The sequence below is a fragment of the Dendrobates tinctorius genome, unplaced genomic scaffold, assembly GCF_039654945.1.
Source record: "Dendrobates tinctorius isolate UK_male_01 unplaced genomic scaffold, ASM3965494v1 ptg000038l, whole genome shotgun sequence".
In the NCBI taxonomy this organism is placed as follows: Eukaryota; Metazoa; Chordata; class Amphibia; order Anura; family Dendrobatidae; genus Dendrobates; species Dendrobates tinctorius.
In genome coordinates, this window is record NW_027361706.1 from 6,258,649 (window position 1) to 6,285,951 (window position 27,303).

Consider the following 27,303-nt stretch of genomic DNA (forward strand, 5'->3'; position numbering starts at 1 on the left):
GCCCTCCTCCTCCCTCATGTGCCAGGTCGCGGCCGCACCCTCTAGGACCGCCATGTTTACGCTGCTGCCTATAGTTAATGTTGGATCCTGTGATATCATTTGTGTATAAAGGTGAGGTGTTAGCTGTCATTGATATCCTCCCTCTGGTGATCATGAGTCTGCTGAAAACTCTTCCTGAAAATTGTACGACTTATAAATTTTTTTTGTAATAAGAGTGGAGATATTGCAAAAATTCTTTTGAAATTCCATATAATACAAAATTCGGCTTGAAACAGAAGGTAATTTTCTGATTCTTGCCTCCGTTTAAGTGAATGGTCACCATAATGCCTAAGACAGGAGAGCGGCTAAAAGAGTATACTTAGGTAGGATTCTTTCTCAGATCCCTGGTTTAGGTGGATACAAGGCAAAATGGGATATTTACTTTGCTTTGTTAATAATTCTTTGCTAATTATACTGACCCTATGAACAATATTGCATGGGCATGATCTAACCATTGGGTTTTCTGCTTACAGGCAGCAGGCTCTACTGGCTGCAATCAGTGAAAAAGACGCCAACATCGCCTTGCTGGAACTATCTGCCTCAAAAAAGAAGAAAACCCAAGATGAAGTGATTGCTCTCAAGAGAGAGAAGGACAGGCTGGTCCACCAGCTAAAACAGCAGGTAGATACTAGTACAAGCATGGAAGATGACTAGGTCTCAGCACTGGAGTCAAGTATGTCAAACGATTCGTCCTTAAGGGGCTATTCCAATTTTGGACCTTCGTGGCATTAGCGCTACAGAGGCTTACTGTCCTCTCGATATTGAAAACACATGCATGCTCAGTCAAGTCAGGGATGTTTTTTTTTGAGCGATTGGCCAACAACTATCTTAGGTGTATGGTAACCGTAATTCTCAAAATGTGGAGACCAAAAAAAGGAGTATACTTAGGACAGGGTAGGATCCTTTCTCCAATCAATGATTGTTATAGAACTTTCAGAGGTTATCATTTCTGTGACTAGCTGATCGTGTAAGCCCTGGAGTGTTACGCCCCCTCCTGTGATAAGTAGCTCACTGTCTATATACAGAGCCTGGTGTGGGCGGGGCTAGCTTCCTCAGCTCTGCTATATTGCTAAATCTTAAAGCACTGATTGTGTTAGAACTCCTGCACCCAGTAATCTAAATGATACATCATTGGATTCAGCTTCTCCTTTGCTCACATTACCATGCTCTCAGATTAGGTACCAAAAACCTGCTGACAGATTCCCTTTAAGTTCAGATCCAGCACTAGATTACCAAAAAAACCTTTATTGCAGAGAATCTGTCACCAGGATTTTGCTGCCACAGCATTATATAGGAGCAGAGACCCTTACTAAAAGGATGTATCTATTTACTGGGTGCTGCATTTACCAGTTCTCTGAATGCTGAGTTCTTTATAACCCTGCCCACATCACTGATTGGAAGATTTCTGTATACACTGTGCATAGGCAGAGAGCTGCCCATCAGAGATGGGGAAGGGATTGGACAAAATGACAGCGGGTTTACAAGTCCTCTAGTGATAATCTCCTGCTGATAAAACTGTGATTTTTATTAAAAAAACTAAAACCTGCAGCAAGAAGCCCAGTAAGTGAAACATTACTGGAATTAGAGTTTCTGCCCTTACATTGAACTGCTTCCAGATTAGATAGCAAACATCAAATGACTAGAGAAAAGCAAATATATTTGAGGGGAATTGTATTCTATTTGAATTTTACAAAATTCCGCATTGGCTAAAAAGGTTTTTTTTATTTATTCTTTTCCACACGGATTCAGCCACCGGCCATCCTATTACTGGCCTGTAAGGGGCCATCAAAAGGTTGAAAAATAAAATAAAAATCCTTATACTCACACACTACTCACCTCTTTGCTACTTACCGCCACCCGCCTGTACCTCGACGCATCTTCTGAGTCCCCACCGCTCACTGGAGCCTCTCATGCTAGATCAATAGTTCTTCTTCTGATGAGGTCCGGTAAGCAGCAGAAGGCAGAAGATGAAACAAGGACAGGACAGATGACTGTGAGTAGCCGATGAGGCCAGAAGGTCAGTAGTAAGGTGAGAGTAAGGATTTTTTTTCTTCATCTTACGGTTATTATTCTCTGGGATCTGGAGTCACCCCAGAGCATAAAAGGGGGACATTCAATTAGTGTAAAATAACTTCTCTGCGAATTGAGTTCCCTGTGAAAATTCGCATGAACAGGTGAATTCGAATTTTGTCTGATCCCGATCTTCTCACCTCTACTGGTGACAGATTCCCTTTAAAGCTTCACCAAAAATATAAAATAGACCAACTCGTTTTACTGACGCGTTTTGAGCCAATCTGTCTCTTATTACTGTAGGTATATTTATGTTTTTAATGAAGCTTTAACAAAGAATTCTTGGGAAATTCCTTAATGTGGTGCTAGAAACGAACCCCTGTTGGAGTTTTCGAAGACTTGCTTGTCCCAACAATCAACCTGACCAAAAGAGCAGGACCATCTGAGATGTTGATGGTCCAGTTTGCCGAGAGCGGAGGGGTAGATGGGAATTTTTATCCCTATCCAGTTGACTTATCAGAATGCTCCAGATATTTTATGTTTGTAATCTATATGCACCATGCATAGAAGATCCATGGACCCAACGTGGACAACTACCGGGGTGTAAACACCTAAGGGGGCTGCATGACCCGCCCGGGACAGAGTATTTTCAGACACTGTAGAAGTTGTGCTTGCAATTTGCATCAGCCATGTAATTATATCGCTGCAAGAGCCCATTAAGAACTTTCCATTACTTCACCATAAGTAATTCCTCCTCACCGGGGTTAACCCTTTGTGGAACTGTATTTTGAGGCACAATTTGAACTAAGCTGAAGTAACCATTCAGAGATGTATGGATGTTTTTATACTGGGGTCCGGCTACTCATCATTTTTTACCGAAAATTAGGAAAATTCCTTTCAGAGTAGATTCCTGACTGGAGGAAAGCGACACGTGAAAATTATTACCCATGTATACAGAAAAGCAGGACGCGCGTCGATGCAATATCTGTCATTCTGTTACATTACTGGTGGGGACAATTACTTCTGGTAAATTTCTAGATGGGAAAAATATTTCTGTTTACATTTTAAAGGACTTGTACAAATGACAGATCTGTGTTACAGGGATATAATATAGCACCTATAGGGGCCTGATGTGCCCGTATTCTACCAACTGTATCCCACTGCATGTCATACATAGGTCTTCTACCCGATAGGCTTTGCCATACCCCACTACATCAAGTGCCTAGGAATGTATTTATCTATCTATTATCTATTATCCATCTATCTATCTATCATTTATCTATCTATCTACAGTATCTATTAAATATCTATATATTCTCTATATATCTGTCATCTCTCTACCTATCATCTTCCTTCATTCATTCTTTTTTGTTCTCTTTCTTTTTCTCTCTCTTTCATCCTTTTATCATTCTCTCCTCTTTCTTATTTTTCTTTCTCTTTCTTTTTCTTTTCCTTTCGTTCTTTCTATTCCTTTCTTTGCTTCTTTTTTCTTTAATTCTTTCTTTCCTTCTCCTTTTTTCTCTTTCTTTCTTTCTCCCTTTTTTCCTTCCCCCTTCTGTAATTCTCCCTTTCTTTAATTTTCTTTCTGTCCTTTCTTTCTTACTTTCTTTCTTTTCTTTCTTTCCTTTCTTTCCTTTCTTTCTTTCTTTCTTTCTTTCCTTCTCCCTTTATTTCTTTCTCCCTTTCTTTCTTTCTTTCTTTCTTTCTTTCATTCTTTCTTTCTCCTCTTTCTTTCTTTCTCCATTTCTTTCTTTCTTTCTTTCTTTCTTTCATTCTTTCTTTCTCCTCTTTCTTTCTTTCTTTCTCCATTTCTTTCTTTCTTTCTTTCTTTCTTTCCTTCTTCCTTTCTTTCCTTCTTTCTTTCCTTCTCCCTTTCTTTCTCCTCTTTCTTTATTTCCTTCTTTCTTTCCTTCCTTCTTTCTTTCCTTCTCCCTTTATTTCTTTCTTTCTTTCTTTCTTTCCTTCTTTCTTTCTTTCTTTCATTCTTTCCTTCTCCCTTTATTTCTTTCTCCCTTTCTTTCTTTCTTTCTTTCTTTCTTTCATTCTTTCTTTCTCCTCTTTCTTTCTTTCTTTCTCCATTTCTTTCTTTCTTTCTTTCTTTCTTTCCTTCTTCCTTTCTTTCCTTCTTTCTTTCCTTCTCCCTTTCTTTCTCCTCTTTCTTTATTTCCTTCTTTCTTTCCTTCCTTCTTTCTTTCCTTCTCCCTTTATTTCTTTCTCCCTTTCTTTCTTTCTTTCTTTCTTTCCTTCTTTCTTTCTTTCTTTCTTTCATTCTTTCCTTCTCCCATTCAGTCTTTCCTTCTTTCTTTCTTTCTTTCATTCTCCCTTTCTCTTTCCTTCTCCCTTTCTTTCTTTCTTTCTTTCTTTCTTTCTTTCTTTCTTTCCTTCTTCCTTTCTTTCCTTCTTTCTTTCTTTCTTTCCTTCTTCCTTTCTTTCCTTCTTTCTTTCCTTCTCCTCTTTCTTTCTTTCCTTCTCCCTTTATTTCTTTCTCCCTTTATTTCTTTCTTTCTTTCCATCTCCCTTTCTTTCTCCTCTTTCTCTTTCCATCTCCCTTTCTTTCTCCTCTTTCTCTTTCCTTCTTTCTTTCCTTCTCCCTTTCTTTCTTTCTTTCTTTCTCCCTTTCTTTCTTTCTTTCTTTCCTTCTTTCCTTCTTTCCTTCTTCCTTTCTTTCCTTCTTTCTTTCCTTCTCCCTTTATTTCTTTTTCCCTTTCTTTCTCTCTCTCTTTCTTTCTTTCTTTCTTTCTTTCTTTCTTTATTTCTTTCTTTCTTTCTTTCATTCATTCTTTCCTTCTCCCTTTCTTTCTCCCTTTCTTTTTCTTTCTTTCTTTCTTTTTCTTTCTTTCTTTCTTTCTTTTTCTTTCTTTCCTTCTTTCTTTCCTTCTCCCTTTATTTCTTTTTCCCTTTCTTTCTTTCTTTCTTTCTTTCTTTCTTTCTTTCATTCATTCTTTCCTTCTCCCTTTCTTTCTCCCTTTCTTTTTCTTTCTTTCTTTCTTTCTTTCTTTCTTTCTTTCTTTCTTTCTTTCTTTCTTTCCTTCTTTCTTTTTCTTTCTTTCTTTTTCTTTCTTTCCTTCTCCCTTTCTTTCTTTCTTTCTTTCTTTCTTTCTTTCTTTCTCCCTTTCTTTCTTTCTTTCTTTCTTTCTTTTTTTCTTCCTTTCTTTCTTTCTTTCTTTCTTTCTTTCCTTCTTTCTTTTTCTTTCTTTCTTTTTCTTTCTTTCCTTCTCCCTTTCTTTCTTTCTTTCTTTCTTTCTTTCTTTCTTTCTCCCTTTCTTTCTTTCTTTCTTTCTTTCTTTCTTTTTTTCTTCCTTTCTTTCTTTCTTTCTTTCTTTCTTTCCATCTCCCTTTCTTTCTCCTCTTTCTCTTTCCTTCTTTCTTTCCTTCTCCCTTTCTTTCTTTCTTTCTCCCTTTCTTTCTTTCCTTCTCTTTCTTTCTTTCTTTCTTTCCTTCTTTCCTTCTTCCTTTCTTTCCTTCTTTCTTTCCTTCTCCCTTTATTTCTTTTTCCCTTTCTTTCTTTCTTTCTTTCTTTCTTTCTTTCTTTCTTTCTTTCTTTCTTTCTTTCTTTTTCCCTTTTTTTCTTTCTTTCTTTCTTTCTTTCTTTCTCTTTCCTTCTCCCTTTCTTTCTTTCTTTCTTTCTTTCTTTCCTTCTCCCTTTCTTTCTTTCTTTCTTTCTTTCTCTTTCTTTCCTTCTCCCTTTCTTTCTTTTTCTTTCTTTCTCCCTTTGTTCCTCCCCCCTTCTTTCTTTCATGTCCATTAACTATCTCCCCATCTCTCTCCATCACTGTACAATATATACATACGCCAGTGGTCAGGGTTAGCACTTTGTGTCTGTGTGGTATTTTTTTTCCTACGAATGAAAGTTCTGCTACCAAATTACAAAACAAACCCCGTCGGTGGTGACATTTGATGCCTTCTTGAAGGTGGAGGTAACAGTTACAGGTTTTTGGTACAAATCGCTGCTAGACGAGATGAAATGATTAGAAGTGAGGTCACATAGCCATGGGCACAGAGACTGGATGATGTCAGACCAGTACAAATGTCCTACACACTGGGAAGGGGAAATGTTTACTGGTTTCCCAGCACTTGGTGCAGTGAGCAGATGTTCCCACCAGAGTTAAAAGACTGGGAATTCACGCCTAACTGTTGCAGCTTTCTTTACAGGTCTATATAGATAGGAAAGAACAACAAAGCTTGAACCTTCCCAACATATGTGATGCTGACTTCATCACAGCCATAACCGCTAAGTACCTGGTTCACATCCGCCATGATGCGGACACAGTCGCATCGGCTCAGGTCAGTCAGCTGTAGAAAGCATCTAGAGCCTAGAAAGCACTGTGCTGCTCACTAGAAGTCCCAGCATTTCCCAGCAGCTACTGATTGGATTGCATGCTAGGACTTTGGAGAGCAGCATGCACCCCAATCCTGTGTCGCCCCCCCCCCACTCCGTAGAGCCTCCTCATCCTCTAGAACAGGGTTTCTCAACTCCAGGCCTCAAGACCCACCAACAGGTCAAGTTTTCAGGAATTCCTTAGTATTGCAAAGGTGATAATTTCATCACCTGCTCAAGCATTAACGACATCACCTGTGCAATACTAAGGAAATCCTGAAAACATGACCTGTTGGTTCGTGTTGAGGCCTGGAGTTGAGAAACACTGCTCTAGAACAACATCCCCCCAACTCCAGGCCTCAAGAGCCACCAACAGGTCATGTTTTCAGGATTTCCCTTAAAATTGCATCGGTGAGATCTGCTCCCGGCACAGGCAATAATTCCACCACCTGGGCGATACTAAAGAAATCCTTTAAAACCTGACCTGTTGGTGGTTCTTGAGGACTGGAGTTGGAGAACACTGTGCACTCAATATGTTTTCCACGGCTTTATTAATGCTAATTAATGCAAGCTGCCCTGCACATGTGAGATTGTCAGGCACTCTGTTCAGCAGCTGCCAATGTGTCTCCCGAATATTCCTGAAGTTACATAAATCCACCAGAAGATGGCTCTGTTTCGAAAGTTTTACTAAGAAAATTCCACAATTAACGTGGGTCCTGTTCCGATTTGCAGGATTTGCCATCTACATTACCAACGTATCACTGTAGTTAGTGAGGATCCGGGATGGCGTTCGCTATGGTGGCTGCTTTTGCATTTGCCTCTTTTCTTGCTAGAATTTCTAGACTTGTTGTTTTAGTTGACGTGACGTTTCGTGATCTGATGTGTTATGTAGAACTTGTAACTGAATGAAGTTGGTGCCGGTATTCATTGAGGTACAGTAGACGAGATTTTTTTTTCTTTTTTTTTGGGGGGGGGGGCTCTTTCTCATTTATCCAGAAGAGCATTTGTGAGGTTAGACCCTGGTGTTCTGGTCAGGACTCTGAGATCGGTCATGTTCTTCCACACCAAAGCCCCCAACCATGTCATTATGAACCTTGTGCACTGGGGCGCAGTCATGGGGAACAAAGAAGGGTCTTCCCCAAAATATTCACACAAAGCTGGAGGCTACAACTGTCAAAAATGTCTTGTGCTGGAGAATTTAAGAGTTTCTCTGGTACCATAACTGTTTTCTTTTTCTCCATAAACCTTGTTGTTATGTTTCTCTCACTACATCCATTTGGTTATTTTAGCAATATTACCTTTTATCATGCTGTAGCAGCACATTCTCCTGGCTGGCTGCAGCTCTGATGGGGTTAATCCACATCTTCCTCTCTCCTGGCTTCCCGGGTTCTATTACTACAAGTTCCATCATGCATTGCAGTGGTCTGAAAGCCAGCACCTATCACACCCACTCAAATCCCCACCAAAACCCCTCCCTGCCCTCCTTCCTCTATCTCCAATCTGCTACACCTACTGCAAGTACCGGCGGCTGATGAGGAGACTGAGCGATCACTAGAGACAGGCAGCCTGCTTGTATTTGGTGATCTGGATCACTTGGCTCTGCTCTCTCGTGCGAGCCGGATTTTTTGGATCCTACATGGATCCCCATTAACCGGGTGTTCCCCATGGATGAACACACATTTAAGATTACATCAGTGTGGCCGAGACCCCTCCCACCTGTGGTCACAACCACGCCTACTTACAGCCAGCCAATTAAATTGATGAGTGGGCGGGGTTACGTCTGCGGAACACCGGAATTTTAAACCCGGTGAGAGCCATTAAAAGAATTTAGCGTCTCTCTCTGGGGAGACGACTCCCATCGTTCTTTGTCTCGATTCAATCATGAATGACCCGTCACTAGAGAGCGCATCAGTGTCCCAAGCACGGTACAACCACAGGAATAAAGCTTCTATCTCTTCCTCTTTCTGATAGATTTTGTAGCATATACCGTCGAAACCAGATGTTTCCATACACTACATAAAAAGACACATCTGCATGTTCTTCTCAATATCCGACATGAAATCAGAATAAACTTTTCCCGTTTTAGGTTAATTAGGATTACCATAATTATTAATATTTGCCAAATGCCAGAATAATGAGAATGTTTTAAGACGTTTTTTATTACTTACTGTAAAGTCAAACGTTCACATACATTTCATTAGTATTTGGTACCATGAATGACTTGGGTCAGACGTTTGGGATCTCCACATGGCGTTACTGCAGACTTTTAGCATGACGACAACAGGATAACCCCTTTAAAATAGGACAACCCCTTTAAAAGAGTCCTATACTCTGGTGGCAGGTTGGCTAGGCATGAGAAGACGGATGGCAACTATCACACCCACTCGCCCTCATGCAACCTTGGTGCACAAACTCCTGCCATGGGCATAACATTGTGAACGTAATGACGGGAACATCCACTTTGGGTTTTTATGGATAAAAAAAAAAATCAATTTTTGCATCACATATTAAAGGAGTTGTCTAGTACTTTATATTTATTGCCCTGCCTTCGGATAGGTAATCACTGGGGTGGCGGTACGACATCTGGCACCCTCGCCGATCAGGTGTTATTGCCAGTGACGGTGGAGAGAGATGTGCTCAGTAGCATAGTGGTACTACGCAGCGCCATCAGCTGTATGGTGCCTGCAGTCGGGTACTGCAGATCCAACCCTGTTCATCTCAGTTAGGGCAGATGATGCAAGTCTATAACACTGCCTGTATCCTCTTGCATATAATAATAATCTTTATTTTTATATAGCGCTAACATATTCCGCAGCGCTTTACAGTTTGCACACATTTTCATCTCTGTCCCCGATGGGGCTCACAATCTAAATTCCCTATCTGTATGTCTTTGGAGTGTGGGAGGAAACCGGAGTGCCCGGAGGAAACTCACGCAAACATGGGGAGAACATACAAGCTCCTTGCAGATGTTGTCCTTGGTGGGATTCAAACCCAGGACTCCAGCGCTGCAACGCTAACCACTGAGCCACCGTGCTGCCCAATATATTAATTAATTGTAAATAAAGAAATTTGCCAGATGTTAAACACTGGCTTGCAAAAGTATTCACCACCCTTGACATTTTTCATGTTTTACTACCTCACAACCTGGAACTTCATTGTTTTTTTTAGGGTTTGCATCAGTTCATGTAAAGAACATGCCTACAACTTTGAACATTTGCTTTTTTTTAAATGTGAAGAAAACAGCAAATAGGACAAAATAACTGAAAACTTCAGTAAGGATAACTATTCACCCCCTTATAGTAAGTACTTTGTAGAGCCTCCTCTTGAGGCAAATACAAGTCGCTTTGGATAAGTTTCTGAGCTTTTCACATTTTGCCCCTGACATTTTTGCCCATTCCACAAGGTAAAACTGCTCCAACTCCTTCAAGCTAGATGGTTTCCTTTGGTGAGCAGCAATCTTCAAGTCTGACCACAGATTCTCCATTGGATTAAGGTTTGGCCTTTGACTAGGCCACGCCAAAGCATTTATACATTTCCCTTTAAACCACTTGAGTGTTGCTTTAGCAGTATGCTTTCGGTCATTGTCTTGTTGGGAGGTGAACCTCTGTCCCAGTCTCAAATCACTGACAGACTGAAACAGGTTTTGCTCAAGGATATCCCTGTATTTCATACCATCCATCTTCCCCTATATTTTCACTGTTCCTGCTGCCCCAAAACATCCCCACAGCATGATCCTGCCACTACCATGTTTCACTGTGGGGATGGTGTTCTTGGGGTGATGAGCTGTATTGATTTGGTTCCAGACATAGTTTACCTTGGTGGCCCAAAAGTTCAGTTTTGGTCTCATCTGACCACAGCACCTTCCTCCATACATTTGGGGAGTCTCCCATTAGTCTTTTGGCAAACTGAAAATGAACCTTACAACTTTTGTGTGTAAGTAAAGTCACCAGAAGCGAGGGGACAAAAACCCCATGTACTTTCCTATCACTATGCCAGAGAACTTATTAATTTACTCTCAAATGTGCCCCAGTCCTGGGTCCCGGCATCCTTTTTTTAATGAATGTTGAATAAATATTTTCTATGGGATGGTGTGTGCCAGCTTGTTTCAATCTTTTGGATTCTTGCCAGATGTTATACACCAGGGGGCAAGGGGCCAGAAGTTATACACCAGGGGTGACGGGGACTGGTGTTATACTCCGGGGGTGACGGGACTGATGTTATACACCGGGGGGGAGAGGGGACTGATGTTATACAGTGGGGGAGAGGGGACTGATGTTATACACCAGGGGAGAGGGGACTGATGTTATACACCGTGGACGAGGAGCTGGATGTTATACACTGGGGACGAGGGGCTGGATGTTATACACTGGGGACGAGGGGCTGGATGTTATACACCGGGGATGAGGGGCTAGATGTTATAAACTGGCGGTGAGGGGCTGGATGTTATACACTGAGGGTGAGGGGACTGATGTTATACAACGGGGGGGAGAGGGGACTGATGTTATACACCAGGGGAGAGGGGACTGATGTTATACACCGTGGACGAGGGGCTGGATGTTATACACCGGGGACGAGGGGCTGGATGTTATACACTGGGGATGAGGGGCTAGATGTTATAAACTGGCGGTGAGGGGCTGGATGTTATACACCGAGGGTGAGGGAATAGATGTTATTCACCAGGGGGTGAGGGTCTGGATGTTATACACTGGGAGTGAGGGGTTGAATATTATACACCAGGGGTTGAATGTTATACACCAGGGGTGAGGGCACGGATGTTATTCACCGAGGATAATGGGACTGAATGAAAAACCTGAAATTGGAGATTAAGTTGTGCGACATAGTACTTTTCTTCACATACTTTAAATCATTGTAATCCTTTTAATTGGCTGACTTTTGCACTATGTTTTTTCTTAGTACAGTAGACTGGCATTGGCAAACTTTCTAAATTACCATGCAGAGAGAATAAAGGGGTTCCATCGGGCTATGTCAATAAAGGTTATTCTAGAGAAACAGAATCTGGTTTATATTCTAGGACACCATTCAATCCATGTGCTAGGAGGCTTAGGTTAGGGTTGCCTCAGCATCTGCTGTGCATGGATGATGAATATGCATATCGGGATCTATGTACATACACAACCTTTAGACAAAATTGTAACAAGTAACGCTTTACAAATTTTAATATCCCGTGCACTTTCCTAACACCATGCTAGAGAATATACTAATTTACTCTGACAGGTACCATAATCCTGCATCCCGGCAGATCCTCTGGTTGTTGTAAGCACATAACCAGAGGTGTTTGTGAATGGGGCTGGATGACTGCTTATTTTAGCTAAACCAGCCCCCTTGTCTGTCCATACATTGGCCATAACAAAGAAAGGTGGAGCTGATTTAGCTTTTGAAATGAGTGGCCTGCCCCCTTTACATACATCTCTGTCCTTGTGACAATATAAGGAACGCTGTTGCAGAATAAGCAGAAAAACAAACGTTTTGCGTATGGAAAATCACTCCACTGTGCAACCAGGATAAATTCACGACAAATTTTGCGACTTTTTGAAAAGACAAACATTTTTAATTAGGTGAAAGTATCTGTAAGCTCTAAACTTTCTTGTGGGAGTGTCTCTCCCAGTAATATAGGCTGGATATAAGGTCTGTGTGTATTCAGTGTGAAGTTGTCTTAATTAGCTCATAGATCAGCATGGCCTTTATACTGCACTTATTTCCTTTCCATTTGCTTTCCTCCTTGTCTATAGCCTGTTTTCCTTGCACTCTATAAGACTTTAGATACTTTCTCCCCTCTCCATTGCACATCTCTGAACAATCCCCTCTCCCTCCTGCAATCTCTCAATACAGAAAGGAGGAAGAAGCAGAAAGAGCCTCAGAACCAGGAGATGTGATGGATTTGTAACATCTTTGCAGATCACCCAGCGAGACAACGAACTCAGGCTATCTTCACATGCAGCATTTTTACAGTGTTTTTTTTTTAATTTGCTGGGTTTTTTATTCAAATTAAAAGCTGCATTTTACAGGAATAAGGAATCTGCATATGGCACACAGACTAGAGTACTGCATTCATATAGTAAAAATACAATATTTTATACAAAAAAATCCAAGGGTTTGCAGCATAGTAATAGCCAATATATGTAATAATTAAAAGTTCATATGTCACATGTAATAAGGAAGTTACAGAAATTGTATAATCATACAGCCAGAAGGCAATGTACCTACTGATATGTACAATAAGTGACTATAACAGGTAAAAAGAAAAAAAAATGCATTTGTGGCAACTGTTAAAGAATGGTAAATACAATAGTAAATCATGTGGAAGACATGCCAACAGTGTATGATATTCATGCAGAGCCAAGGAGAGTCTCCAACGTGCGTTTCGCATGTGCTTTCTCAAGGGGAGTGAAATAAGTATTCAATACATCACAAATTTTCTAAGTAAATACATTTCTAAAGGAGCTATTGATATGAATTTCTCACTTGATGTCGGTAACACAACCAATCCAATTTGGCAAAGAAATAAAAACCATAGATGTCCAAAGATTATGTGTAATAATGAGAAATGACACAAGGAAAAAGTATTGAACACATGGAGAGGTGCAAAAAGCCATGGAAAGTCATGACATTAGCTGAAATGTAATTTGAAAGCAATCCTGCCACTTAGTGAAACATAATATCAGCTGGTTCAACAGATGACCTATAAAAAGATGTCTCATTACCAAGGTGCAGAACAAGAAACATCTCATGATGGGTAAAACCAGTGAGCTGTCTCAAGACCTTCACAACCTTATTGTTGCAAAACATATGGACAGCTTTGTTTACAGGAGAACTTGTAAACTACCAGCATTGCTGGTTTTGGTCTAGCGCCTCCCCTCTTCTTGCAATTGCCATCCTACTTCTTGCTTCATGTGGATGGCACATACTATTTAACCACACATTATCCTCAGCATCACACTCCTGTCTAGGCGCACTTCTCTATGCCCTTTGAGCGAAGTTCTATGTGTGGGGAAAGGTGAAAGAGCACTGGTACATACGCACTACAATACTTTGCTTTTCAGTGGGTAGGACAGAGAGAAGTATGCCTGCACAGGAGCACGATGCTTAGGACACTATGTGGTGATATAGTATGTGTCATCCACACAAAGTAAGAAGGAGAATGGCGATTGCAAAAAGAAAGGAGGTGCCGGACCAAGACCAGAAACGCCCATAGGACCGGACCACATCATAGGTGGGTGGATTGGGTAGATATATACAGCATACTGGAATGCTGTAACAGAGGTCTTAAAGGTGCTGACTCTACTTTATATGGGAAAAAACTGGTGACAGGTTCCCTTTGAAGAGAATCTGCTATCCTGTTTTGGCTAGATAATCTGACAGCATAATATAGGGCAAAAATTGGATTGGCTAATTTAGTTTTAATGGAATACCTGTTTTTTCTGATGTAGATATAAACAGAGCTAAGACTTGTGGGCTGTGTATAACCCCGTCCACACCACACTTCCTGTGTACACTGTGAATTGTCGGCAAGCTGCCAATCAGTGGTGGGGCGGGGTTACAAAAATTAGCCTGACTTGCCTGCACATGAGATGTAGTCCTCCAGTGTCAATCTCCTGCTGATAAAACACTGATTGCAATGAAACCATAACACACAGCCTAAGAAGTGATACATCCCTGTAATCAGGCTGTCTGCTCCTACATCAAGCTGCTCTCAGATTAAATAGCAAAAACCTGCTAACAGATTCCCTTTAAGTGCTACGACCACAGTCAGAGCTGTAGCTGTAGATATATAGGACTTCCCGCCAATAATGTTGGTGGGTTGTCATACATTGTCGTTCACATGTAAGGTAGTCTCCAGTTCATCTGTTTGTAGAGCTGGGACTTCATAAAGATCATTCATCATCTACAAAGTCGTCCGAACAGATTTGTAAAAGTCAATGGCAGATTTCACCTGCAAGAGTTTAGCTGGAATATTTGATTTGGCTGAGCGCTATCTTCACGTTTCGCAGTCTCTATGAGTATCGGGTGGTCAGTAATGTTTTTCTCTAATTCATATAAATCTTTCCTGTCGTTCTTTGCACTTCTCCATAGAATAACACAATTAATGAGACATCACTTAACCTTTTTTTTTTCCTCCCGCACGATCGCAAAAAAACGCACACGAGAGCCCTGTCGCCGGTGCGAAAGCTTCTCCGTCGAATATGCGAGGATATGATCCCATCTCGTGTGTTAATAGAGCAGAATAATACGTCTGCAGCACCTGAAAAAATATACAGAATAAATTGCTACAGTCCATGATTAATGCATCGCCTTCACAAAATGAAGCACTCGAAGGAATTTGTGCTGCAGCGTTCATGTTGAGACATGTAGGAAACGGTTGCGTTTAAGAAAACCTCTGTGCACATTAATAATTGAGAATTTACAGACAAAGAAAGCATTGTTATATGTATTGTGTCTGATCTATAGATAATCCCAGGGGGGTCACACTGTGGGTCACAGATACCTAATTTTGCATTTACAATGGTTGGCTTTAGAGACCTGTGGGGTCTTTTTCCTATTCACTTTAATTAATGGATTTAAAGGGGAAATAAACCCAAATTGTAAATTTATAAAAGTGATGCTTAAGTAAGAAGATAGTAATAGTGGTGCCTTTTAGATACTAAAGGCTTCTAGAGGTTCTCAGAACTGTAGATTTGTGACATAATGTTGTGATCATGGAGGTGGACATTTTTCTGCGCTTAGTCTTTCTGTTGCCATCAGTTTTCCGATTGAAAAAAATCTTTATTACTCTTATTGTGTTTGCCAGGTGTAGAGATCCACCAAATGAGTGGACGAGGATTTATTCGCTTGACCGGTCTTTGAGACATACGCGGGGACACTCCGGGTTAAACAGTTCATTCGGTTTATTAGATATCAGCATAAATCACTCTTCATGAACATAATAGCGTGTAGCTTCCAGTACAACGTCCGTTAAACATGCAGCATTACCACATAAAGCACACAAAGTCTCTTACTGACCCTGGTCAGCGTTACTCACAGCTTATCCCTCACGGGTTATCAGGGAAGTGGCCGCACTGGGATCACTGTTCCAGACAGTGCCTTGCTCACTAGGCCATCTACAGCTTCAGACCCGCAGCCAGGCAGTAGCTCCCCTACACAGATCCGTCACAGACGCTACCAGGTCCGGGCCTTTCCATGTGCTCCTCCAGGAAGTTCAGTCCCAGACACTTCCAACACACACAGGCCTTCCAGGACCTTGCACTCTGACCACTCAGAATCAAAACACACAATCCCATGTGACCCGACCTCAGTCACACTATATGGTACGTGACCTGACCACACCCACAAGTGAGGTATGGATCACATGGTCAAGACCTCACTACAGGTCCTATTCCACACACCCAAACACATACAGGCTTTATCCTGGGCATTCAGACACACGCCCCCATGCATATTCTGAGTAGCATATACAGCGCCCCCTAGCTTTAACAGAGGTTACTGCACCACACAGGATACTTCCTTTTTAAAGTTATGTTCATAAAGAGAGCGTTGTAATAGTTTGACTTCTAATCAGACCATTATAAATATTGGCCCCGATTTACAAAGATTATTATTATTATTATTATTTATTATTATAGCGCCATTTATTCCATGGCGCTTTACATGTGAGGAGGGGTATACATAATACATACAAGTACAGTAATCTTAAACAATACAAGTCACGACTGGTACAGGATGAGAGAGGACCCTGCCCGTGAGGGCTCACAATCTACAACGGGATGGGTGAGGATACAGTAGGCGAGGGTAGAGCTGGTCGTGCAGCGGTTTGGTGGATCCGTGGTTACTGCAAGTTGTAGGCTTGTCAGAAGAGGTAGGTCTTCAAGTTCTTTTTGAAGGTTTCCATGGTAGGCAAGAGTCTGATATGTTGTGGTAGAGAGTTCCAGAGTAGAGGGGATGCACGGTAGAAATCTTGTATGCGATTGTGGGAAGAGGAGATAAGAGGGGAGTACAGAAGGAGATCTTGTGTGGATCGGAGGTTTCGTGCAGGTAAGTACCGGGAGACTAGGTCACAGATGTACGGAGGACTCAGGTTGTGGATGGCTTTGTATGTCATGGTTAGGGTTTTGAACTGGTCTTTGGGTAATGGGGAGCCAGTGCAGGGATTGACAGAGGGGAGTGGCCAGGGAATAGCGGGGGGACAGGTGGATTTGTGGCGCCCCTGAGGCTTCAGTCGCCACAGAGGTACTGCACCTTCTACTAAGGTGTGGTACCCCACCATCCAGGTAGGCTGGGAACTCCTTTCCGCATTCCAACACCTGCACCCCACACACAGAATAGTTCAGCAGGGACCCATCCATGCTTTATGCTGGAAAGGTCATAGGGTGCCTTTTGTGGTCCCTGGCTTCGTAACACGAGAGGAGCTGGGGAGGCAGGTGGAATTAGGTATAAAAGAGTGGGAAGAGTGAAGGTTGGTGGTTAGTTGGTTAGAGGAGAGAGAAGAGCGAAGATGGGTGTCTGAGGGACGTGCTGCAGCAGGTCCCAGTGATCTGGGCTGCTGGCCCGAGAGAGACCAGAGAAAGAGACTGATAAGATTGATAACCTAACCTTCCATAAGAGAGAGAGAACAGATCGGTACGAAGGAGAACAGAGGGACGGTGGGAAGCAGGTTGAGAAAGAGAGAGAACCCTTCCAGTCCAGAGAGCGCAAAGGCCGGGGCCCGATCCCCGAGGTTGATTGGATCTTTATGTCCGGCAACAGACACCGGAGGAGTAGTGAGCCGCTAACGCCTTGCTCCCATCATAGACTTGGGACACAACAGCAACTGAATAGAGAGCCAGGACGCAGTGATGAGTCCCCGAAGCAGGCTACAGCTGTCTGTCATACAAGTAAAGACTAGGAACACCTAGAGAGAGGCATTCCAGGGTAACTAAGTACTGGAGTGGTTCGCACCTAAAGGCGCATTGGAGGAATCGTTCAGTAAGGTACATGTTGGCGGAGTGTGGAAGGGAGAATCCTATCCTGCCTGGAGGTTGGCTGGAGCCCTGACCTGGAGAACACAGTATGGAGGCAGGCAGTTGTGTGAACTGCAAACAGTGAGTAAAGCTTTGGAACCGCATACTCTGGTGTCCTCCAGTTATTCCAGCACCGCTACATCTGGGTAACAACATCTTTGCCATTCTGCGCCTCTCCTCATCCATTGCACCTACACTGTCCTGTGACTACAGCTCCACCTGTGGGGAGCTTTACCATCTCTGCTGCACCACACCATCAGTCCCAGCGGATCTGTATGCAGCGGTGGCTTACATCTTACTTGCCAAACACCACGGGTGGCGTCACAAACTATTCATATAAACTTTAACACCATTAACATCACTGCCATTGATATTGGGCTCCCAGGGCCACGGACCGGGTCACCGCTGCTGTGACACATTCCCGCCTTGACACCGGCCCGGTACCGAGTACCCCGCTGCCCTGGGTGTGCGAGGGGACCCAGATTAGTCGGGCAGCAGAGTTAAGAATAGATTGGAGGGGTGCGAGAGTGCTAGAGGGCAGGCAACAGAGCAGGAGGTTGCAGTAGTCAAGGCGGGAGATGATGAGGGCATGGACTAGGGTTTTTGCAGATTCTTGGTTGAGAAATGTACAGATCCGTGAGATATTTTTGAGTTGAAGTCGGCAGGAAGCGGAAAGGGCTTGGATATGTGGTTTGAAAGAGAGATCAGTGTCAAGGATAACCCCGAGGCAGCGAGCTTGTGGGACTGGAGAGAGTGGGCAGCCGTTTACTTTAATGGATAGGTCTGTTGGGGGGGTCACGTGAGATGGGTGAAAGAAGATTAATTCTGTTTTGTCCATATTAAGATTTAGAAATCTAGCGGAGAAGAATGAAGAAATAGCAGACAGACATTGAGGGATTCTGTTTAGTAGGGAGGTGATATCTAGTCCAGAGATGTAGATCTGTGTGTCATCAGCATAGAGATGATACTGAAAGCCATGAGATTCTATGAGCTGTCCAAGGCTGAAGGTGTAAACGGAGAAGAGCAGGGTCCCTAGGACTGAACCTTGCGGGACTCCGACGGATAGGGGGCGCGGTGAGGAGGTGGTGTGCGAATGGGAGACGCTGAATGTCCGGTCTGCTAGGTATGACGCAATCCAAGATAGGGCCAAGTCTGTGATACCAAGAGATGAGAGGGTCTGTAGTAATAGGGAATGGTCCACTGTGTCAAAGGCAGAGGACAGGTCCAGGAGGAGGAGGACAGAGTAGTGTCGCTTGGCCTTGGCGGCTAGTAGGTCATTGGTGACCTTAGTTAGGGCAGTTTCAGTGGAGTGGTGTGGCCGGAAGCCGGATTGCAAGTGGTCAAGGAGGGAGCAAGAAGAGAGGTGGGAGGATAGTTCAAGATGGACATGTTGTTCCAGTAGTTTTGAGGCATAGGGGAGAAGTGATATAGGATGATAGCTAGATACAGAGGATGGGTCAAGAGAGTTCTTTTTGAGGATAGGTGTGATTGAGGCATGTTTAAAGCTTGAGGGGAAAACACCAGTTGTTAGTGATACGTTCAAGAGATGGGTTAGGGTTGAGATGAAGACTGTGATGAGGTTTGGGATGAAGTGGGATGGGATCGGGTCAAGTGCACAGGTAGTGAGATGTGATCTTGAGAGTAGAGTGGAGAGTCGATCTTCTGTAATGGTGGAGAAGTTGGTTTTGGGGGAGGAGGGCAGGGCAGGTAGGAGAAAGGGCACTGGGGGTTGTTGACCAAAACTGTCTCTGATGTTATCAATCTTCTTGAAAAATGAGGCAAAGTCTTCAGCTGAGATGAGTGGAGAGGGAGGAGGTGCTGGGGGGTGCGGAGGAGAGAATTGAAGGTGTTGAATAACTGTTTAGGGTTGTGAGACCGGGAGGATGTGAGAGATGAGAAGTATGTTTGTTTTGCTGCAGCGAGTATGGCCTTGAAAGTAGTGAGGGACTGTTTGAATGTGATGAAGTCCTCATTGGAGTGGGATTTTTTCCATCTCCGCTCAGCAGCCCTGGAAGCCTGCCTCAGTTCTTTGGTCAGACTGGTGTGCCAGGGCTGTCTGTTGATTTTGCGAGTTTTGGTATGTTTGAGAGGGGCAACTGATTCCAAAGCTACAGCTATTGTGGTGTTATATAGAGCGGCAGCGGCATCCGCATTGTGTAGGGAACTTATGTCTGTAAGAGGGAGGAGAGATTCAGACAGTGAGTGTAGATCGAGGTGTTGAAGATTTCTGCGAGGATTTGCGAGTTTTTGAGGTGGGGATTGTGGACCTGAGGAGGAGAGGGAAGAGATTGTAAGTAGGCTGTGGTCAGAGAGAGGAAGAGGTGAGTTAGAGAGGCTAGATAGGGAGCAGAGGCGGGTGAAGATGAGGTCTAGTGTGTGGCCATCTTTGTGAGTGGCTGCAGAAGACCATTGAGTGAGGCCGAAGGAGGAAGTGAGAGAATTTTAGTGGCAGCTGAGAGGGAAGTGTCAATGGGGATGTTGAAGTTGCCCAAGATGATAGCGGGGATATCAGTGGAAAGGAAATGAAGTAGCCAGATGGTGAAGTGGTCAAAGAAGGTGGTGGCTGACCCTGGAGGGCGGTATATGACAGCTAGTTGGAGGTTGGAGGGGGAGTAGATGCGCACAGAGTGCACCTCGAAGGAAGGGAGGGTAAGAGAGGGTGGCATTGGGATTGGGGTGAAGGAGCAGTTATCTGACAGGAGAAAACCAACTCCTCCACCATGCTTGCAGCTGGGGCGGGATGTGTGGGAAAGGTGGAATCCACCATATGAGAGTGCAGCAGGAGAGGCTGTGTCAGAGGAGGTGAGCCAGGTTTCGGTGATTGCGAGTAAGGAAAGTTTGTTAGAAATAAAAAGATCATGGATGAAAGAAAGTTTTTTGCAGACAGAGCGAGCGTTCCACAGAGCTCCTGTTAGTGGGACTGGGGAAGCTGGGGCTGGGCGAATGTGTATAAGGTTGGAGTGGTTAAGGAAAGTTGTGATTGGGTGTGGATGGGAGGTAGAAATGACTGTGGGAATGTGGTGAGGAGGACCAGGATTTGGAGAGATATCGCCGGCAGTGAGGAGGAGCAGAGTGTTAGCAGGTGGGAGCAGGAGAGGACATTAGGGGGCTGTCTATGTTTGGAGACAGAGGATTGTATGTTGAGGAACAGATCTGAGGAAGAGGCGAGATGGATTGAAAGGATTGAAGAAGAGATGAACAGTTCCTTACTAGGTGTAGGGATTAGTGGGGTTATCAGAAAGTGAAGGATTATATGGGTTAGAGTGGAAACAAACAGAAACATTGTTTACAGTGACTCTTTCCAGTTACCTTCTGTTCCCTTCTGGTTCAATTCTGGATTAATTCATATTTTCATATCATCTCACACTTTTAAGATACACACTTCTAGGATACACACTGATCAGTGATCACACTGATACAAAGATCAGCGATTTTCTGGCTAATCTTGATGAAGGGCCCGTTTCGAGTCAGACATTCCCGATTCTTTAAGCAGTGCATGCCTTTAAATGAATTAAGAGCGTCTGACAAGTGGCATGAGCCTCACAAGAAATCTTACTCCAGTCTAGCTCATCATGAATCACACTGCGCTGTGCCATAAATAGAAACTGGTGCGAAGACGCCAACATTCTCAAAAATTTAGCCCAACTCCAAGTTGCGCAAAACTTTTTAGACTTTTTAAATCAACTTAAGCAAGAATTGCTTTGATCAATCGGACCTAAAGTGTGCTAAGGAGTATGGTACAATTTCTAAAGCATGTTTTTTTAGCTAAAGAAAAGTTTTGCAACATGGTTTAGTGAAAAATGTTCTATCATTTGGCTTCTACAGCTTTTACGTATCACATTACATACATTTTTAAGTAAAAAAAAGCGTCCATGTCATTTAAAAAGTTTTTTCTTTCAAACATATTGGTCAACTGGGATACTGGAAACTGCAGGCAGGCTCGAAATGTCCAGGAGACCACGGACAGGTTGTTGGAATGCTTGAAAACTGCAACCAGGTGGGACACGTCCAGTAGACCACTGACAGGCAGCTGGGATGCTGGAAACTGCAGGTAGACATGAGACCAGAGACAAGGAGCTTGGATGCTGGAAACCACTGGCAGGCAGGAGATGTCCAGACCATGGACAGGCAGCTGGGATGCTGGAAACCGCAGACAGGCAGGAGACATCAAGGACATTATACACAACAGCAGAGCAGGTTAAGGTGAATAGGGAAACTCAAAGTCATAGGAACACTAAAGCCTTAATATGAAGACACAGGTGTGTGTCTTGGTTGGCCTTATATAGGTTCAGGCAGATGATCACAGGCCATCTGCAAAGCCTGATGTGGACCACCACAGAGTTTAGTTTACCGCAGTGAAGGAAGCAAAGCACGGATCCGGGACAGGTGTGTCACAGCTTCAAGGTGTCAGTTTGAGTTGCAGTGATGATGTGTGGCCTATTGGGCATAGAGACAGTACACACCATTGTACCATGCTTTATCAAAGCGGGAAATATTTTTATGAAATTAATCGCATCCCCTGGTCATGGGTTTAATAAATAGGCTCATGATTGTAGAGGGGTCACTTATACTAACTAAAGTAGAGATAGTGGCAAGTGATAAAGCTGAAGGAAGCATGAATTTATAGGCATGGAATCAGCTATTATAAGAAACCATTACATTCTGTATCGATATCAAGGATGGCTTTGATGTGGGCAGTCTTTAGCCAACAGGCATGAAGTCAATCCTTCGAGAATAAAGTTTAAAGCCTCTGTCATTTACTTTCATTTGATGAAGTTCTAAGCAAAGAACTTGACCCTGTCATCGGCCGTTACATGTGTCGTCTTGTTGAACTGCTCTGAACATTCTGACACGAGCCCTCTGGCTCCCACCAGCCACCTACACTCGCAATCCGTACTCAATCCTCTTGTGGATCCCCACAGCTACCAAATAATGTCCTTTCATTTTCAGCAACAACTTAAACCTAGATATATAGGAACAAGAAAAAAATCACCTTATTTTTTATTCAGAAACAGATCCACCTTTTTCTATGCAGATTCGAGAACGGCGGACCTTCTTTATTCACTTAAAGAGTAACCGTCGTTTTACTTTTTATTTCATAAATCAACAGTACACATGAAAATAAGAAACTTTGAAATAGATTTTATCAGAGAAATGTTCTTATTTCTCATCCTGGACTCATCTTGAATTCTTAATTTGGGGTAATATTTGTAAAATCGGTATTCAGTGAAGACAAATTTTCTCATTAATATGAGGTGACGGTTGGTACTTCACCCCCGAACTTGGTACTCTTTAACCCCCTTCACTTTCATCACCTGGCCAGATTTTACAATCCTGACCACTGTCACTTTATGACAGTAATTCTGGAACGCTTCATTGGATCCCGCTGATTCTGAGACTTTTCTTTTGTCACATATTGTAATTCACGAGGATTGAAAAATTTCTTTGATATGAATTTCGCAATTTTCAGACTTTTAATTTTTATGCCCTTTAATCAGAGCGTTACAACAAAATTTACAAAACCAGTTTTTTTAGGGACCACATCACATTTGAAGTGACTTTGAGGGGCCTATATGACAGAAAATACCCAAAAGTGACATCATTCCAAAACCTCCACCCCTCAAAGTGCTCCAAACAACATTCAAAAAGTTTATTAACCCTTATTGTGTGTCACAGGAATTAATGAAATATAGAAGGAAAAAATAAACAGGTAAGAGATGCGGTCATCGCCTTTATGGACTGTTATACAGCACTCTATAATGCTATATATCTGCCCCCAACCTGACCTGTAAGAACTGAAAAATAACTTTTATTATGCTCACCTGTGGGGCTGTCCAGTCCGAAGGGTGTCGCTCTTCTTGGTTCGTGTGAATGACGCGTCCTTGCATCATCCACACAGTCTGATCGGCATCATGCTCCTGCGCAGGCGTACTTATCTGCCCTGTTGAGGGCAGAGCAAAGTATCGCAATGCGCAGACACCGGGAAAAGTCAGAGAGGCCATAAGAAGATGGGAGGCACCACACCAAGAAGAGCGACACCCAGATGAGTATATTAAAAGTTATTTTTCTTCTCTTGCAGGTCAGGTTGGGGACTGATATACAGCATTATAGAGTGTTGTATATCAGCCGTGAAAGGCGTTGGCCTTACCTTATATCGGCCAAACCTGGTGACAGGTTCCCTTTAACATTTTTTTCACTAAAAATTCTACTTTAGACCCAATAATTTTTTGTAAGGGTAACAAGGCAAAATGAACCATACAATTTGTTGTTCAATTTCTCCTAAGTACGCCGATACCCCCTGTGTGAGGGAAAACTACTGTTTGGGCGCACAACAGGGCTCGGAAGGGAAGGCGCGCCATTTGACTTTAATGCAAAATTTGCTGTAATAATTAGCAGATGACATGTTGCATTTGGAGAGCCCCTGATGTCCCTAAACAGTGTAAACCCACTGTTAGGGTTCTAGGTAGAAACCCGAGAGTGGACCCTCTGGGTCGTGGCTCCAGAGCCCCCGAGGGCGAGAGGACCAGGTGATGACCACCCCCTATACAGGGAGTGTTAGGGGCAGGCCCAAGGGAGATGGAACCACGACAGCCGGAACCAAAGGGACGACCCGGGGTGAATACAGGAGAGCAGATCAGAGTGTGGGAGGGTGTACGAGGGATTGAGTAGATCCAAGGCAGGAGGAAACAGGCTGAGGAAGTCAGAAGGATCAGGACGGAGCCGGGACCAAAAGCTGAAAAGGAAGATGAGCACAAGGAGATTAGGGAAGACTGGCCTAGAGGTAAAGACAGAGCACAAGATAGAGGAAGGAGCGTAATGCACAGGAGGCAGGCAATTATAGTGGCAGCAGGACAGGTGGGGAACCGGCACAAGGAAACACAGGAGGACGAAACAGAGGAACAGGAGAGGGAGGTAGGCAATAGCAGGGAGACACAGGAACAGGCTTCCAGATGGGGAACAAGACAGAGAGCAGAGCGCAGCACAGGGGTTGCGCAGGGACCTGATAGCTGAGGGTGACGCTGCGCAAGGATTGCAGGCGCCACGGACTATGACAAACAGGCGTCTTATCTGTCCCGACGCCAAGCAGAAATACCCGGTGGGCGCCGCCATGATGGGGCGGGGCCACCGGGTCACGTGCCCCCAGGAAGCACAGCGGCTGAGGAAGGGCAAGCGCGCATGTGCGGACCTCTGACACGCCGAGACCCTGCAAAGCCGGACAGGGGACGGGGTGAGAGCGGAGAGGGAGGGCCCCGGCAGGGGGAGGACCCCAGATGAGCGCTGAGGGGTGCAACGGTACCCCCTCTCTTACTCCCCTCCTTCTTAAGGCAGGACAAAAATTTTCTCAAGATATGAGGGGCATTGATGTTTTCTCGGGGTTCCCATGACCTCTCCTCAGGACCGAACCCTTTCCAATCAATAAGAAAAAAGGTCCTACCCCTGACGGTCTTCTTTGCTAAGATGTCCTTGACATCAAAGATGTCTTCAGCGGTGCTAGGTTGAGGGGCGTGGGATGAAGCTGGGTGAAAGCGATTAAATACTGTAGGTTTGAGGAGCGAGACGTGGAAGGTATTGGGAATTTGCAGAGAGGCAGGCAGCTTGAGTTTATAGGCCACGTCATTGATGAGACTCAAAACCTCAAAGGGACCAATATAACGTGGGCCCAATTTATAAGAGGGGATTTTAAGTAGGACGAAACGCGAGGATAGCCAGATCCTATCGCCCGGCTGATAAGGAGGGGCGTCAAGGCGTTTCTTGTCGGCATACCTCTTCATCCGATCACTAGCTCTCTCAAGGGCCCCTTTTGTCTCCTCCCAAATTTTAGAGAATTCTGAGGACAAGGAGTCCGCCACCGGCACGCCCGAGGCGGGGGAAACGGGAAGGGGAATGCCCGGGTGCTGTCCAAAAACCACAAAAAAGGGGGACTTGGAAGAGGATTCGTTGGGGTGATTGTTGTGGGCGAATTCAGCCCAAGGAAGCAGCGAGACCCAGTTGCTCTGGTGTGCATCAGAAAAATGCCGAAGATAAGAGGTTAACACCTGATTGATTCCCTCCACTTGGCCGTTGGACTGCGGGTGGTAGGCAGAAGAAAAATCCAGGGCTACCTCCATTGAGCCGCAGAGGGCTCTCCAGAAACGAGAGGTGAATTGAACACCACGGTCAGACACGTTGTGCTGGGGAAAACCATGAAGTCGGAAAATATGATGCAAGAAGATCTTTGCCAACTCGGGCGCCGAAGGCAGGCCAGGCAGAGGGATAAAATGGGCCATCTTGGAGAAACGATCCACCAATACTAAAATGACAATGCAGCCGGAGGATGGAGGTAGATCCGTGACAAAATCCATGGCGATATGGCTCCAAGGGACCGAAGGTATAGGCAACGGATGTAAGAGACCAGAGGGTAGCTGTCTTGGGACTTTATTTTGAGCGCAGGAGGGACACGAAGCGGTGAACTCCAAGACATCCTGGCGGAGCGATGGCCACCAATAATGGCGGGAGATGAGGGACAGAGTCTTCTTGGCTCCAGCATGCCTCGCGACTTTAGAGGAGGGTCCCCAACGCAGAACTCTTACTTTGTCATGGTCCAAAACCAAGGTCTTGCCAGGTGGTGGATTAACCAAACTTAGAGGAGCTAAAGTGACGATCTTCGCTGGATCGATGATGTGAGCAGGACTCTCCTCTTCATCAGTAGGGAGGAATGACCTCGATAGCGCATCTGCTTTGGTATTTTTATTACCTGGCCAAAAGTGGAGCTCGAAATCAAAGCATCCAAAGAATAAGGACCATCTGGCTTGCCGAGGATTGAGCCTTTGAGCAGACTGGACGTAGGCCAAATTCTTGTGGTCCGTAAATATGGTGAAGGGATGGATGGCTCCTTCGAGAAGGTAACGCCATTCCTCCAAAGCCAGTTTTATCGCAAGTAGTTCCTTGTCCCCAATGGAATAGTTGCGCTCGGCTGGGGAAAAGGCTTTGGAGAAAAATCCACATGTGACTGTCCGACCAGTGGAGGTCTTTTGCAGGAGAACTGCTCCCGCTCTAACAGATGATGCATCGACCTCGAGAATAAAGGGTCTATCGGCATCCGGACGGTGTAGGACAGGCGCTGTAGATAATTCCTTCTTCAGAGCTTGAAAGGCGTCCTCTGCTTCAGGAAGCCAGAGGTGAGGTTTTGCCCCTTTGCGTACGAGAGCAGAGATAGGCTTGGTTAAGGTGGAGAAGTGAAGAATAAATTGCCTATAATAATTAGCAAAGCCGAGGAAGCGTTGAATGGCTTTGAGTCCAAGGGGACGAGGCCAGTCCAGGACAGCGGACACTTTCTCAGGATCCATCCTCAGACCAGACCTGGAGATGATGTACCCTAGAAACGGCAGGGACGGTTGCTCGAAGATGCATTTCTCCAACTTGGCAAACAGGTGGTTCTCCCTTAGATGTAGTAACACTTGCCGTACATCCCGCCGATGGGTAGAGAGATCCGGGGAGAAGACCAGGATGTCGTCTAGATAAACCACGACACAGGAATAGAGGAGGTCTCGAAAAATATCGTTGATGAGTTCCTGGAATACTGCAGGTGCGTTACAGAGGCCAAAAGGCATAACCAGGTACTCCTAGTGACCGTCACGAGTATTGAACGCGGTCTTCCACTCATCCCCAGCGCGAATTCGGACCAAGTTATAGGCTCCTCGTAGATCAAGTTTGGTAAATATTTGTGCTCCTCTAAGGCGATGAAAGAGTTTGGGGATGAGGTGCAACGGGTACTTGTTCTTTATCGTGATGCTGTTTAAACCTCTGTAGTCGATGCACGGGCGGAGCGACCCGTCCTTCTTCTTGACAAAAAAGAAGCCTGCGCCCGCAGGAGAGGAAGATTTCCGTATGAAACCCTTGGCCAGGTTCTCCTGAACGTACTCCGACATGGCTTGCGTCTCTGCC

General features: G+C 44.2%; 1 protein-coding gene across 5 annotated transcripts in view; it reads left to right on the top strand.

Moving 5' to 3' along the window:
- The window catches only part of ERC2 (ELKS/RAB6-interacting/CAST family member 2), a 1,295,684-nt gene that overhangs the window by 858,913 nt on the left and 409,468 nt on the right, over positions 1-27,303 (top strand). For all 5 annotated transcript variants that reach the window (XM_073574140.1, XM_073574143.1, XM_073574142.1 and 2 more), the window contains one exon: positions 513-660. In XM_073574140.1, coding sequence (XP_073430241.1) covers positions 513-660 — 148 coding nt within the window. The remainder of the gene's footprint in view (positions 1-512; positions 661-27,303) is intronic.